Below are 16443 nucleotides of genomic sequence, written 5' to 3' on the forward strand. Positions count from 1 at the left end.
TCTTCCAAAACCTGTGAGCATGACTCTGTCCATCTCACCTCAGGCAACATTAATTGGCAGGTTTTGGAGGCACTCCCTCTGTGTAATAGACCAATCACTCCCTTGTGCATGGATCGGGGATTATGAGATCATGTAGCACAAGGCTGCAGGTGGAACAGTTGCCATCAGTTAGTAGTTAGGCACGTGGCAATTACAGAATATTTACCTGTTTATTAAACGATTATATCTATATTTGAAAAGACTAGACCTTAACTGAAAAAAAAATATGGTTAGTGATGGATCGGTACAAAGCAAGCCCAAGTTATACATTCATTAAAATAGGATCAGAATACATTATAAATAACAAAACTATTATTTAATCTTCAAATAAAATGTGAGTATGATTTATAACATGACACATTAAGCCAATTAAAATGGGCAGATCTATTGCTCCAAGACAGAACTGTCAGGTTCACAGGTTCCCACCCAATTCCATTGGGTATTTAATTTAGTAAGAGGGCAGTTATGTTGTTTCTTTTTTACTGTACCCATCCAGCATGTCAAAGATGCTTCTTGCTTACATTGATGTGATGTCTGAGTAAAGACTCATACTCATAAAGGGCATTCACAAACAATATGTGGCTGAGTGGCTGGTATATTGCTGTTTCCAAAACCTCAAGGGAAGTCAAACAGGCTAAGCAATCAAACAGTGCAAATAAATTTGATAATTTTAACAATCTTTACTTGTTACTTGATGTATTCAAACCATTTATTTAAACCATCATTTATTAATTTCCCATATAGGGTCTTGGTGGCAAGGCAAATTTATTTCTATAGCACATTATCATACACAGAGGTCATTCAATGTGCTTAACAGAAACAAAAGAAGCATAAAAGTATAAGTAAAAAGTATAATAAGAAAACAGTGTCAAAACAGCATGAAAACACAGTTTATAAAACAGGTAATATCGAATTAAAATGCCAGATTAAAAGATTAAATGAAGGCAGTGGAGAATAGAACAGTTTTTTATCTTCCTTTTAAAGTCAGTTACAGCTGGAGCAGATTTGAGCTGGTTCCAGCAGTGGGCAGTATAGTGGGTGAAAGCCGATTTTGAACATTTCAGAAAGACCAGACCATTTAGTGAGTAAGTCAGTAAAGTTTATTTATATAGCACCTTTCACAGATAAACACCACAAAGTGCTTCACAATAGATGTAAAAGACATATAAACACAATGGGGATACATAAAATCAGACAGCAGTAAAAACCCTTGTCTAACTAAAAGTCTGTTTGAGTAACAGAGTCTTCAACTGCTTTTTAAAAGAATCAACAGGATTTAAGCGACATAAAAAGTGAGGCAGTGCATTCCACAGTCTGGGTGCCACTGCTTGAAAAGGCCCTCAGGTCTTAAAATGGGTATGGGGGATCACTAGCAGCCTCTGACCTGATAACCTAAGACTGCGGGTAGTGTGAGTGTGAAGTTTCAATTAAATATTTACATTTTTCTAGATGTTAAGAAGTTAAATTTTGTTTTTGAAAAATAACTAGCTAATTTCTAGTGTGATGCCTGCAAACCTCGCAACCTACTGGGATGCGGCAGACCAGCAGAAGCTAACACACAAGGCAGCTACAACCTCTTTGGTGGAGTTAATAATAATAATAAGACTAATAATAATAATCGTAGCAGATCTGGACTCAGTAAGATTTATAAGGTGTAAGCAGTCTGCAACAGTTTTATTCATGTTGAAAATAAGGCTAAACTTTTCATGACTACTTTCTTTTAAATGTGGAAATTTGAGTTGATCGTTAACATTTCATAGAACTTGACTTGTGATGTGCTTGATCTGAGCAATGACTTGAATTGTCTTGCTTTACATACAGCAGGGACTTGACTTGACAGGCTTGATTTCTCACCACAGTAACTTGAACTTCCTTGAGACTTGCTTGTGGCTTGGACATGTGTGATTTACTCCCACCTCTGTTATTAGTTCATGGAGAAAACACAGACTGACCCCTGTTGACCAACTAACTGCTTACAGGGAGAAACCACAGCCAGGTTGTAAAATTACCTGATGCATGCATCTTATATGTGTCAGATGTTAAAAATCCTTATCTGCCCTACAGCATGTTTGAGAGTTTAGTGGGTGCAGTTTCATAAACTCAGGCTTATGTATTAGGACATAGTTACAGTGGAATGCCAACATACATAGTTCAAAAAGCCTGGGACAAGATCCTATATGCAAATGCTGACATTCACTTTCATTCACACAGTCAGTCAAGTTGTCTGCTTACAGGGTTCATGTGTGTGTGTGTGTGTGCGTGTATGTGTGCGTGTGTGCGTGTGTACATGTGTGCGTGTGCGTGTGCGTGTGTGTGTGTGTGTGTGTGTGTGTGTCTGCATGCGCACGCTATGTGATATCTTCACCGCTGTGGCTCAGTGAGTCATTTTGCCCTCCAGTTCCTGCGTTTCTCACATTTGGATCTTTTACATTGCATAACACTCGTCGCGCTCTCTCACAGCAGCAGGTATGCGACATCAGTGGAGTGTAATGCTTTCACCCTGGCCATTCCGACTATGCTTGGAGCAGGAGAGGACCACGGCTCAGTTTATATTATTTTATCTTTAAACCAGTAAATAGCAAAGCTGTCCGTTTCACTACTTTATATTCATGTGATATATATATACAAATGTCACTTAGGTGGTAATCTGCATGAGAAATAAAAAAAAAGGAAAAAACAAAACAAAAAGCGGCTATCATCCGCTTATAGAGATCAATTTGACCCAGACAGGCGTGATTAAAGTCCACTTGTCACGCTTGCTACTAATATAAGGAGTTTATGCATGAATAAGTAATTACTGTGTATGATCTTAAAACCTAATAATCCCCAACATATGAATTTATCAGAAAGCTATTGTTGTCTTTCTGATAAAAAAAATTACCTGCAGATACCTGCCCTGCTAGTCAGCGTCTTGATGGTGTGGGAATATCATAAAATTTGATTTTTACTCAGCAGCTATCGTGAGAAGACTGAAATAGAATGAAACTCTTGCCAGAAAAAATGTACAAGAGAGCTCCACCCAACTGATCTGGCCTCTGTTCATCTTAAGGCTCCGTTGTTTTGCCATCCTACAGGATCACATTCCTCTGTAGGAAACCGTTATATGCTATGCATGTACTCAAACTTGTGGAAGGTTGTAGGGTTTTAAGGTGGTCTATAGGGATCCAGGTATAAGAAGATCCTTTCATCGATCAGATTACAGCCTTCATTTCACCTTTGATTACCTCAATGAGGGAGAGAGGGAGCTAATTTAGACAGTACCGTTGGATGAAAAATGGGAGATGACAAACTGGTGGAACTAGAAAAGAAGGATTAACTAATGTTGACTTTGGTTTAATGATGTCGTTGGACTGGTTTTTTTTGTTTCTGAACTACCTGAACTTTGGGGGGTCAGCACACAAAAAGATTGATGATGTAGCGGAAAGGGAGGGTTTTATTGTAATACATTAAAATATACATTGTTTTGGCAGAGGAAAAACAAACCAGCCAAAGACCACAATGGTATCTAAGGATGTGTCATCAAAGACAACTGAGAGTAAACTACAGGCCAACCTTGTAAAACTAGTAGAACTAGAATGCCCAGTGGACAAGAAAAGGCGAGAACAGCGTCCCATGTGCGTCAGTCAGTTCTGTAAATCCCTTAAGTCCTTGGCACACGATCATACAGGTAAACAGATGTTGATTCACAATTATTTGATTCTATTTTTAAAAAATCATCAGACCAGCGCCAGTAGGAAAACTGAAACAAAATTTGCATGCCGTGATAATGTTCCTCCTGTTTGTACTGGACCTGGATACGTGTAGACGCCTATACTTAAAGCGATTTCAGTGTAAATGCACACTCTTCGTTCTGTGCTTAAATGTGTGGGTCTCTTTGTGGTTATCTTACTGTCTTTCTGGTGTGATTTTCAGCCTGTCATTCAAACATACAGTAGACTATGCCAGGCCTCTTAAGCATCATAAAATTTGCTGCCAACATTTTTTGCATTTCTTTATTTGTTACATGTTGTTATTATTGACTGCTGAGTCAGAGGGAGGTTTAGAAACATCAGAGCCGTCTTTGTGTCTGAAGGGTGGCGAACCAATAGCAGAATGTGGCAGTATGAGAAAAACTGAAGGAGAGACCAAAAGCAAGTGAGGGAAAGAAAGACAACACAGATAAACACACCATGTGGTTTATTTTTTTTAGTTCATGACAAGATGTTCAGACAGGTTAGAGATATACATCATGACTGACACTGTAAAAAGGTTGTTTTGTAATGTTGACCATCAACATTCACACGCCCATATATTGACACACCCATATGAACAAACATGTTAGACACTGTATGTAAACGAACAAATCAATTCCTGCATGGATGAAAATGTTGCTTTCAGTACAGGTATCACCTGCATAGATCAGTAATGAAACACTTTTTAGTTACAGAGTTGAAATCAAATAACGTCGTCACTAACAAGAAGAAAATGGCATGCATTTACAAACACAGTTCCACTCATGATACTGTAAATAGTTTGCACATGCACATGGCAAATCGATAACTGATTACAGTGTTGGAGGAATGAAACCTTTTGTTGGGTTTTGCTCACTGTGCCTCATTTCTGCCTCATGTTGATCCTCACAACACAACACAAGATGAAGATGCACGATCCTGTCACATGTGGCCTTTAAAGCCGTGCAGTCAAGAGCTGTCAGTTTGAAGTCTTAACGTTTTGAATGCTCAAAGCAATTGTCACCGAGCAGACAAAAAAAAAAGTAAAAGCATAACCATGAAAAAATAGACTAAATAGCTCACCACAGTTTGATGTGGTGGTCTGGTATAGCTCTCAAGAGGCGGCTGCTCTCTGTTGTAATCTAAATGCCAATAAATCCATGGAAAATCCAAGGTATTCAAATTCAAGTGTAGTAAAAGTAAAAAAAAAAGTTTCATTATTTTTTATAAAGATGCCATGGATTTTCCTTTTCTTTGCACATGTCTGCATTTGTTTGGTGAATACAGTATGACTTCCCTCCGTTTTAGTTTTTTTTTTACTTTTGCTTTACCCAGAAAGTCTAAGCAAAGATTTAGTGCAACCGTCAGGCTCCATGTGGCTGCTCAGGACCTGTGCTTTCAGTTAGTTTCCCATTGGCACTGAGAGGAACAAAGGTTCAGCCAACAAATTATTTTATCTCAGCCACAACATGTTAGTGCATGGGGATGATATGCCTTATATGATTTGCCTGAAATGTCAGGACACTTTTACCAAGAGCTTCAAGAAACTAAATCGAGTATTTAACAGATACTAGGAAAAATAGAGTACATTTTAAGTTGTAAAGAAAAGGCCAAGTTACTCAAGAAAACAGTCAAAAAGAGAATCACAAAAGAAAATCACAGCCAGGTCAACCATGCTAGGGCTCTCCCCAAAAGAAAGGAATGCAAATGTGGAGCGAGAGAGAGATCTCTGACTCCTTTGCTCTCTCTGTGCAGTAAAATTCAGTGTTTATGAGGATTTAGTTGAAAGGCATCTTTCCTCCTCATCTTCCTCCTCTGTTTCTTCATCCCTGGTTTGGGGAACAGAGGTAAGCAGCAGAGTGTCAGCATGGACTTCTTCATCGTCCGACTGGATCACGGGTGTATCCACTCCAGCCCCGCTGGTGTCACTTGAGCCAGACGATGTAGAGGACATGCGAGACTTTGAGCCACGGCAAACTTCATTTTGCCGTTTCAAAGGTGCACGTTCCCTGTAGACAACCTCTGCATCTTCATCCTCCTCATCTTCGTCTTCGTCCTCACACTCTGTAAACAGAAGCTGTTAGAACATGTTGGTACCTGTCCTTTGAGTATGGTGCACCTGCATTACTCAGTGTTTCTCATGAATAAAATGTAGGTCTGTCACGCAAATAGTGTAGTTCTGACAACACCCCAAAAAATAACTTTGTGTTTCCAAGTCAAATTTGTGCATGTGCATGCAATGCAACTGAAAGTGTTTGAAAAATGTTGTCAATGTAAAAAGGTACATTTATGACTTTATGTAGAAATTACATTTTCTAATAAGTTGTTAAGTCTGTTTTGCAGCAGACTCTTGGGTGTTGATTTTATGAGTTTCTATATCACAAAAACTACAAATAAATTCTCAAGCTGTGGAAACATTTGTAATTTTCACATCAAAGCAGTCTTGGGAGTTTTCTCATGGCACAACCTACAACAGTTGTGAACCTAAAATATTTGTTGCTTAAGGAACAAACCTGAAGCTGTAAATCATATGACTCGTGACTCATGAGGAAACCAAAATAAAAACCTAGGTTGTTTTTTCATTGGCCAGTAGAATGTAGAGATCACTAGAAGAGTTCATAGTTTCAGTGTTTGCACACTATTCCACCATAATGTCCCATAATGTGTCAATTTTAAATGAGGCAAATGACTTCAGTCTTAGATATTTACTCCATATTCAAACCACTAATGGCAGAAGGTCGTTTGTAACTTAGAGGCAGTCAGTGCACCTGGTAGTGGGGATGCCAGCGCTCCCTCGTCTGCTCCAGAGCCTGAGTTAAGAAACACGTCGAGAGCCTCCTGGTCAGATATGTCCATCAGGTCCATCTGCTCTAGGACATCCACATTTACCTCCATAGATGAGATGCTGCCCATGGGAGCTGTGTTTATGGGCAGAGCAGCATTTATAACATCAATATACACTGTACATATCTAAAGTGATACATATCATTTGACAACATGCATGATGCAGTATTTGACTTATGAGTCATTGTCACCTGGATAGTTTTGCTAATGTCTTAATCCGTTTAAATTATGTTCATAAACAGCGTCCATTATGGCTATGAATGTATTTTAAACATGTAAATAATTTGCTAAATCTTGTTCTTTCAGAGCAAAATTGGGCAAAAGTGAAACAGCTGCCCATCAGCAAATAACATTTTATATCCACTTGTCATTTAATCATTTAAGTAGTTATGCCCCCAGGACAGAAAACCATGTAAGACGACAGTTACTCACGTTTCCTGCAGTCGATCTGCAGGTGAGCAGAGGGCAAGTAGTTGTCTACATCATGCTGGTAGACCTCTTCAAAAAAGCGCTGTCTCTCCCGCATCTTCAGGTGCTGGGCAGAATCATTGTCTAACACCCTCTGAGTGTTGTCTGTCTCCGCTGACCAACAAAAAACACACAAAAAACATATCAATATATTAACTTCAACTGCCTTTTAATGTGTGGCGTATTGTCTTTTTTTTCAAATGCAAAAAAATGGCTTTCTCTTGATAGCAGATGGAATATTTATGACCTGTCTTATTCTGCCCGACACATGACGACCTGTTACTTAACTGTGAGCCCAATCTCTCAGTTGCCTGATTTGTGTCTTTGTTACGGTTGTGAAACTGCTACAAAAGGTGGTCACATACTTGATTTATAGCTTGCCAAGTCACAACTGAAATTGTTGGAAGCTATTGCAATTTAAATTTGAAGTAATTTGGAGCAAGTCCTGTCATATCTCACACTTAACACATACACAAAACAACTCAGGTTTTGACATGTTGTCAGTGTTTAAAAGAAGTTGCCGTCAATAGAAAATATTTTTCTAAAATAAAAAAAAAGCACAAAAAAAGCTATGTTTTCAATGTAAAGACAGAGTTGTTTTAGTAACCTGCTATTATACTATTGATCCAAATGTTTCTTGTTTACGTTACTCCGGTCCTTTCTTGTGCATCCTCCTCTTACTTGCCATCCACTCAGCCCTGTCTGTGACTTTTCTCAAGGCAAAGAAAAAAGTTCTGATGAGATTAGTCTGACCTCTGGCGGTCATGATCAGACATGCAGTTTGAATTTAATGGCATCACATTAGCTATGTGATTATTCTGCTGCATCTATATTTTTTAAAGTAATAATTTGTGGGAAAATGTAGCTTTTGCTTTTCCTTATTCTGTGCAAACCGTGCTCCCGATGGCACATTGCACAGATGTATCCAATCGGGGATTGCAGTCTCTGATAAATGGATGAGTTGACAGAAATTGGTCATCATGCCAAAACAGTGTTAGTCGGACAGGGTGGCTTTTTATTTACCTTTCAAGATGTTGGAATTGGTTTGGAGTGTGGTTAGAATAAGCAATTTAAACATATTCCTTATGCAAGCACTATTTTTGAGCTGCAGTTACTCCTTTCTCTGTCTTTGCAGACTCACACTGCAAACCTTGCAAATCTCTGAAAATGCACTAGCTAGCTGCATGTTGCTTTACTGGGCTCTTTTTTTTTTATGGATTTGAGTATGTGAAAATAGAGGCACGAAAATCAAGCAAGCATCTGTCCATAGGTCTGCCTCCAGCATCGACCTCTGCCCAGCTGACCAGCAGTGGTTGTGTAACCACGCTGCATCCTCAGCACACACTGTGCCTTCTCCCACTGGGCTCCATGAGCTGACACTTTGACTCATGTCACCAGTGTTTTTTATGGTTGTGTGTGTGTGTGTGCTTGCATATGTATGAATCAGTAAGTGTGTGCATGATCACAAAGACTGTATGTGTGCTTATGCATTCATGCTTTTGCTATTTAGTTTATGCTCATTTTGTCACCCAGTGTGTGTAATGTGTAACAATCTTCCATGACTAACATGTTTACAGGATGCCGGCAGATGGATCCAGCATGCACAGTAACAACATTCACTTCACTTCATCTACATGCAGACCTTGTGAATGCTGCTTTTCTCCTGTTTGAAAACAAACACAGCAACGCATCTGGTGTCACCCAACCTTCCTCTTCAGACAGCTCCCCCTCTGGAGACCCATTCCTAGTCAACCTATCAATCACTCTTCCTCAGCGCTGGAGGGGTGTGTGTGTGTCCACTGTCATGCACTAACAACAACCCTTTAGTCTGTCAGTCAAGCTGTCTGTGGAGGCAGGAAACCACTCTGTGGTTCACAGTCTCTCTGACGGATATTTGGTGATAACAGCTGGTGAAGTAACTGGGAACACAGTCAATGATATAAAGCTTACAGTGTTGTTACATATAAACCATTATCCAGATATGAATGCAAACAATTCAAATCTTGCTAATATATCTAACTATTCATTTTTTCCTGCTCTAATTATAATAACATGGAGTGGATGAGTAATATCCTATTGCCGTATCTAAGTAATTCCCACAACTGCCCCACACGTAGGCGCTGTTCCACACACTATGTGTTATACATACTGTACTGCAAACACTGCAGTGTGCTATGTCAAGGGTGACAGATTACTGTAAAGGAAAGACAGATATAAGTGAGAGGCAACATAGGTTTGACCTCAATAACTTAATAAGATAATACATTTTTATCAGATGCCAAAATATGTCATGCAGCAGTTTACGACTCAAGTTTACAACTCTGGAAAGTTACCAAGACTGCAGTTATTTTATCTTTCACGATTGCAACATAAGACAAGTATTATCCGCTAGCAACTCTTCTCCATCATCATCGTCATAATGATCAAAACACCATCTGAAGGCTTGTGTTGGCCCAGCACCTTACTCTTTGATGGGTTTTTTGCTTTCAATTTCCCTGCAATGGGTGTGTCTTTGTAAACACACCTGAAATAATCAAATATAGAAAATGGATTCGATTGACCCCCGCCACCCTCAGCCCAGGCCCCAAGAAACGTAGACACGCCAGTGGCCCAGCCATTTCCCATCAGTCCAGCAAGACAACACACAGCAAGAACAGTGTGAGTTACTCATGAGACCTATGGCCTCAACCTGACATTGTTGCCCCCTGCTAGTGTCCATGGTTCCTCAGCAGTCAACATTTTACAGCAGCGGGAAGCTTTAGACAAATAAAGCAGTTACTACAGGCTGTTTCAGCAATGACGAGGCTTCCTAATGATGATGATGAATCTACACAGCTTACATAAACTTCAGTTTTCCCTGGTGGCTGCATGGGTCTCTCTCTTTCTGTCCCTCTCTCTGAGCATGTCTCTCTCCTTTTTTTTTTTTTCTTTGTCTCTTCATCTAAAAATCACATTTCACTACTGAGGTTGAGATAGCCAGTGGACATGTCCAACCCACGCACAGGCTCAGCTTCATATCTCCATCTGTCTGCCCTTGCGTGGGAGAAGACCATGTATGTAAAAGGCTGACTCATTCAGATAACCTGAGAGTTTTCTACCACCCTGCTGTGGAAGACATGTAGGAGGTCTCCATGCAAACTGGCTACAGTTACTCTACTACCATGCTCTGCGAGAGACCCAGAAAGTGTTCATAGCCTCTGCTGGGGAATCCCTTGCTTTTGACAGGGGTCATTAGCTGCCAATGATCATTCGCTGTTTTTTTTTTTTTCCACTTTAAATCTTGAGTCCGATGTTATTTGCTCTTTACTTATACGTAAGTTCAAGTCTCTCAGAGGCAATCCAAAGGAAAAAAAAATCATATTGTGGGAAAATGAGCAGTTATTGCATAATGAATAACAGTATGTTTGATCAGTGACTGCCAGCACAAGAGCGACAATGATGTTCGAGACAAGTTTGTAGCAAGGGTCAGTAAGCACAAAGTGATAAAGTAGTCTTGGTGTTAAACAGGGTAACCCATTCAGTTCTTTGGTTCTGCTGCCTCACCCTTATCTAGGCTGTGAAACGCAGGTCACATGGAAAGGATTTACTATGGGCGGGTCAATGAACAGAGAACAGCTGTGATGGCTGACTGCTGCTTTGTTAGAGAAGTGTTGGCCTCAGGATATTAGGAGACAGAACTTATAAAGGAAGAAGATGGAGAGGATATAAGGAGGGCACCAGGCCTCAAATCTGCTGGTTCCACAGTGATTCACCAGATATAGTGTGTGACTATGACTACTGACACTGCACTAAACCACATTATGAATTTGTTACAACCACTGATGGACAGCAAAAACAATATTATCTGAAAAGAAAGCCAGAATTAATAATTCAGTACGACTGCTCTGTGCAAAAACTGGTTCTGGCAGTGTCTCCCATCTCAAACTCATTTTGCTGATGATTACCCTGGGACAGAGTAGCAGTGTTTTATCCTTAGCACTGCATAACAGGATCCAGGAATTAGAACTGGAGTCTCAGTCCAGGGACCACCTCCTTTTATGGGTGCATGCAGCCCATGAAGGTATAGTCTTTGGACGACTGAAGGCTTCTGCGGTGAACCTGCATTTTCTCTGCAGATTAGATTCTCTTCTGATGTTTTACCATGGCACGTTTGCATCAGCACCAACCTTTGAGAATATTCTCCCTGTGTTTGCTTCAGTGAATGTGTGACTGGCAGAATGACAAGTCATGGCTTTTGTTCAACCTTAGTGGGGGAAAATTTGGCCAATAGAAACAGTCAGATACAGTTACTTTTTCTGGACTGACTGTGGTCTGTGTGTGTAGTTTATCACAAGCCCCTGGCCTTGGGAAACAACACTAGCTTACTGCTGCAGGTACGAAGCTAGTTCAGGCAGACATGCTAACCTTTGTGGCTTACATCAAAGTAATCCATTCTTTACATCTTTGCTGTTGTGGTTTTGGTTTTGTAAAGGCTACAAAGGCCTCTTCAGTCACAGAGTATCACATACAGCCTCATTCGCAGGTTTCAACATGTGGAGAAATCCAGAGCTTGACAGACCCACTGTGCCAAGTTCCCAGTTGTTAAGCTGTGATTGGATGATCTCTATTAGGGGACAGCATTTAACAGACAATCAGTTTTATTGTAGGGTTGATGTGACTGTACTCAGAGAGACCAAAACTTAATGACTCCGGAAGTTGGCAAGATTCAAGAAGTTGGCGTATGAGTGGCAAATATTGGGAATATTTCCAGGAAAATGAGCTGCCATCATTGGAGCCTTTGGAAAGGAAATGTTTTGACATTTTTGAGATAAAATACAGACTTCAAAGGAGGTGGTGGTGGTGGTGGTGGTGATGATGGCCTCTGTACACAGTAATACTGAAGTCTATACAGTAGCTCCCTCAACAGAGTTCATTTAGAAAAACATTAGAGGGTTAGCTTCAGTCTGCGTGGAGACAGAAAGATAAATGTTGTGTAGGCCACTAACCGAGTTAAGCCTCACAGTATTTAAAGAGCTACCCTACTGAAATTCCATGACACTTGTGATCTGTGACAGGACCTATGCCCCCTACCCACAAATCCATGCTCCATCTCAGCCCACACTGAGCCATAATTACCTGGGGCTTACTGTTATACAATACCGGTACAATCCCTCAACTGCACACCCTATAACACAGGACTACTGCATTGTAGAGCATAACCCAACAGCTTAAAGCCTTGATTGTAGTGTATGTGCATGCATGCATGTAGGATGTGGGCTCACTTTGTAAGTGAGAAAGAAAGAAAGAAAGAAAGAAAGAAAGAAAGTGGAGTGTGGTGTTATGCAACCTGAGCATGCTGTGCATTATTCCTGGTATAACGTAACTGTAGTGTCAGTGATTTGAGGCAAAGCTTAACTGGGTCTGCTTGCCTCAGATTAACCCCATACTGAAAAATTCAAAGGTGCAATGATGCCATACAATTTTGTGCATTTGTTGTTTTTTTGTCCTGATTTTTAATACTCTTTTGATGTTGATCAGATCATAAGCAGTTCTTTATGTCTGGGAGTCTAACACAGGATGTAGAGATGCTTGTGCGTGCAGAAGGAGGGGGTGGGTGGTGAAGGGTCAGAGGTGACGGTTTAGCTGAAGCACATGATTTTTTCATCCTTCTGGTTATTCTGCAGGGTCTGATCCTTTTACCACTTCCACTGCAGTGCTCCTGATAACACACACTACTAGTCTTTTTTACCAAGTATGATAAATGACACATCAGTCTCTCTGGTTGTTTCATTTTGCCCCAGCATGCAATGTGTATTTGTTTCTCTCTGTTGTCTTCTTTATGGCTACATTACCAGCACCTTTTCTACGAGGAAAACATTCAACTCTGAATAAATGCGTCATCAGTCGCTCTGTATCATTTTAATGGTGCAGTCATACATCAAGAGTCCTGGGAACTGCACCGAAAGCAGGGAACAAATGTTCCTATTGAACCAAAGAGTCACATGGTGTAGCATTCAATCCCCTTGTGGCAAGTGGAAAGAAATCCCATGATCATCTTTCTGTTTCCAGTGAACAGAGAGACCAGGTGTTTACGTGTGTGAGACAGAGCTAGTGGGGCTATTGCGCTGCATGGCCAGTCACATTTGACAGCCCATCTATCTCAAACTCCACCCCTCCTCTCCTGCAGCCCCCCACCCCACCCCCACCCCAGGACTGATGATGGTGTCACCCAGCTCCCAGCAGCATACAGCCACATCATTTTTAGGTATTACTGTTGTTATTTACCGAGCCGCTCACTCTTCTCTGCCGGCCTCGTAGCCACAGCAGTCCATCAAGCATAAATCATTTATGAGTGAGATCACTGCACCACAACAGCCACCTCCCCCACCGTGCCTCCCGACTCCCCTGACTGCACACACACACACACACACACAAACATACACACACACAAACACACACACACAAACACACATGCCTATCCATAAACACACAACCACGTAGTAGAAAGTAAATCCAGACAGGTCATTTATGATACCACGTCCCGCCTCTTTCCACAGCACCCACCGCCATCATCGTCATACTACGTCATACTGCAGGAAGCTCAACCTGAGGCCTGGAGCAATAAATACTTACATGGACTCTCTTATCTTCTCCACCCCTCTCTGTCTTGAAGTCTAAAACCATTCCATTAGTTCATTCTCATTTTCAGGGTCTTATGATCCCAACGCTGTGATGATATCTTGAACCTTGTCTGTCCACCCGCTCTCTAAGTGTCTGATCAGATTGTGTACTCCCAGGCCATTCCCATTCCCGAAGCCATTAAGGCACTTCACTCAGGGCTAAATGCAAAGATGACCTCCTGCCATGCCCACTACTCCCTATTAAGGTCAATCAAAACAGGGCTTTCAGTAGTCTGCGCAGAGCTCATATGCAGTGCTCTGGCTCTACTCTGTATACAGTAAGAAACACTCACCCACACACAAATTTATTCATTAAAGCAGCAAGTAGCATGAGAAAACAGCAAATTGTTCTCTCTACGCTCAAGTAGAGCAAACTGCTCTCATGGGGTCATTTGTTCAGTTAGATAGCAAGACAGTGTTTCCCTGGCAAGCAGGCAGCAACTCGCTTTGCTTCCCTGATTCTAAGTGAAGACTTTCTTCTTTTAGTTTGGTCAGACTCTAGGAGAAGTGTGTAGTAGTGGTTATGCCTTTGATGTAATTGAACGTCATCTGGATCAACAGCGTTGCACCACCATCAAGGACATCAGGCTAATTTGGTTAAAAAGGGATGGCCTTTGGCTGTTATTATTACTTTGGACAGATAGAGCTCCACTGCTAATGAGGGTTGGTTCAGAGCTGGGCCAGGATGTAAAAGGATTAAGTGAATATGTGTAATTATTAGTTGGTAATAATTTAATTAATCCTTTGGGGACAGTTTTCAGAGGAAACTTAGAAATAGCTTAGAGAATATTATGTAGCAGCCACACAGCACCTAATATACATACTGTATTGATCCTTAAGTAAACTAACTAATGCTCGAACACTGAACACGTCTCATGAAGGAGTTGACTGTTTTGTTGTCAGGCTCTGAATGCTCAGTTGTGAGTCGTCAGGAATTTATCCCCCACTACTTGTTTTATATCAAAGCTTATCTAGCTAATGAAATGCTAACATTTTCAATTAGAAACTGAAGAGACTATGCTCTAGAAATGAATGTGATAAATGACTGCCCGTAACTGAGAGAAGAGCACGTCACATGTGAAATTACAGCAACAATGCAGAGTAATTCCCTGTACACGACATAAAGTTACAATGTGCTGCAAGTCTTCTTCTTAGTGCCACATTCTCTTCAGCTGCATTTCTGTCAACTCATACACTGTTGGTTACTTACATGCCAGTCGCTTGTTGTGGTAGGTTGACCCAGTAGACGACATGATCCAGTGGATGTGGGATTGTTTGAAGAGAGTGTTTTGCCTTTGAGTGTGTGGGGATTTTTCTTGTCCCCTCCTGTCAAGGCTCCAGGACAGGATGCTGGTGTGTGTAGTGGCTGGTCATCTAGTCATTGCCAGTCTCTTGACTTTGGTGCCAGAACCATCAAACACAGTAGACTCACATTACCCTTTATCTCCCTCCCCTCTTCTCTTGTCCTCTCTTTTATTCTAATCTGCTCTGCCTTTTTTTTCTTCTTTTTTTTTTGGCTGTGCTGGCTGACGTCCTCCCCCCTTTCTGACTGCCTTTGCTGTTCTTTCTAGGTTTTCCCTCTCACTGCTTCACACTCTCATCTCGGATGCCTCTCTATGTCTCACACACACACACATGGACACACACACACACGCTGTCTTGCTCTCTCTGTCAGACAGGCTCAGTTGAGTTGTAAGGAGCTGTGCGGCTTAGGGGGGGGGGGGGGGGGGTGAAATAGTGGGCTACGGCACTGTGGCCTGTACCAACTGATGACAACGAGGGGGTCAGCTGGATCAGGAGGAGCACAGGCTTTTTACATAATATTGAGGAATATACCAGGATTAAACCCCTCCCATCTCAACCCTCAGGCTTCTCTTTATATTATTTATTTATTCACTTTGTTGTAGGATAAAAGCGAGAAGTGAATCAATAAGTCACTACAGTCTCTCTCAGTATAACAGGAAAACAACGACAATGTACATGACTGACTGTTATCACCTACTATATGTTACACTGTACAAAACCTATGAAATACTGTGAATTTTTTGTTGTTGTATTACATCATCTCATGTTGTTTTTTGTTAATTATTTCTCTATGTTTGTTTATTCATCTTTTCTTTAATTTTCATTATATTTACTATCACATTTTAATAAGACAGAAAAGGTTTATAGGCTCTAACTAACAGATTTATTGAAAGAGTATTCTAAGAATCTATTATTGCATTTCCACAAAGTTCAGGAAGAAAAAGTAAGAAAAAAAAAGGTTGGCAAACAAAAATCAAAAGTAAAAAAAAAATCAATGCAGCAGAAGTGCAGATTGTTTAGTCCCCCAGGGGTCGACAGCCATGCTGGCATATCTGTGAGGTTGTACGATGCAGTGGTGCGTTGAGCTAAATGCTAACATGCTCACAGTGACAATGCTAATGCTAAACAATGTTTAGCAGCTAACATTTACCATGATGACAAATTAAACATTTGAACTAAACACAGAGTACAGCTGAGGTTAGTGAGAATTTCATTAGTATAATGTCTTAGTCCAAATTATTGGACTAATCAGTATTTTGACCTGATACAAAAGTTAAGGAATGGTCGAAGTAGTGTAAATCTGTCCTCTACAGAACTTGAAGTACACCCACACACAGTTGTCAGTATATTACTCAAAATCAAAAATGTCAACCTCATGGTGACACGAGAGGAAATGTCATCCTGTCTAGAAAATGCCC

The 16443-nt window shown here is 40.8% G+C and overlaps 1 protein-coding gene across 1 annotated transcript; it reads right to left on the reverse strand.

Moving 5' to 3' along the window:
* Window positions 1-5517: 5517 nt before the first annotated feature.
* Window positions 5518-15108, reverse strand: LOC111217275 (dysbindin-like). Its single transcript, XM_022739057.1, has 4 exons — window positions 14931-15108; window positions 7026-7175; window positions 6518-6667; window positions 5518-5813 (listed from the first exon to the last, which is right to left on the reverse strand). Exons 1-4 carry the CDS (start codon window positions 14971-14973, stop codon window positions 5518-5520), a joined length of 639 nt encoding a protein of 212 aa, XP_022594778.1. The 5' UTR covers window positions 14974-15108.
* Between the last annotated feature and the right edge of the window lie 1335 nt (window positions 15109-16443).

The sequence above is a fragment of the Seriola dumerili genome, unplaced genomic scaffold, assembly GCF_002260705.1.
Source record: "Seriola dumerili isolate Sdu_G_001 unplaced genomic scaffold, Sdu_1.0 BDQW01000043.1, whole genome shotgun sequence".
Classification (NCBI taxonomy): domain Eukaryota; kingdom Metazoa; phylum Chordata; class Actinopteri; order Carangiformes; family Carangidae; genus Seriola; species Seriola dumerili.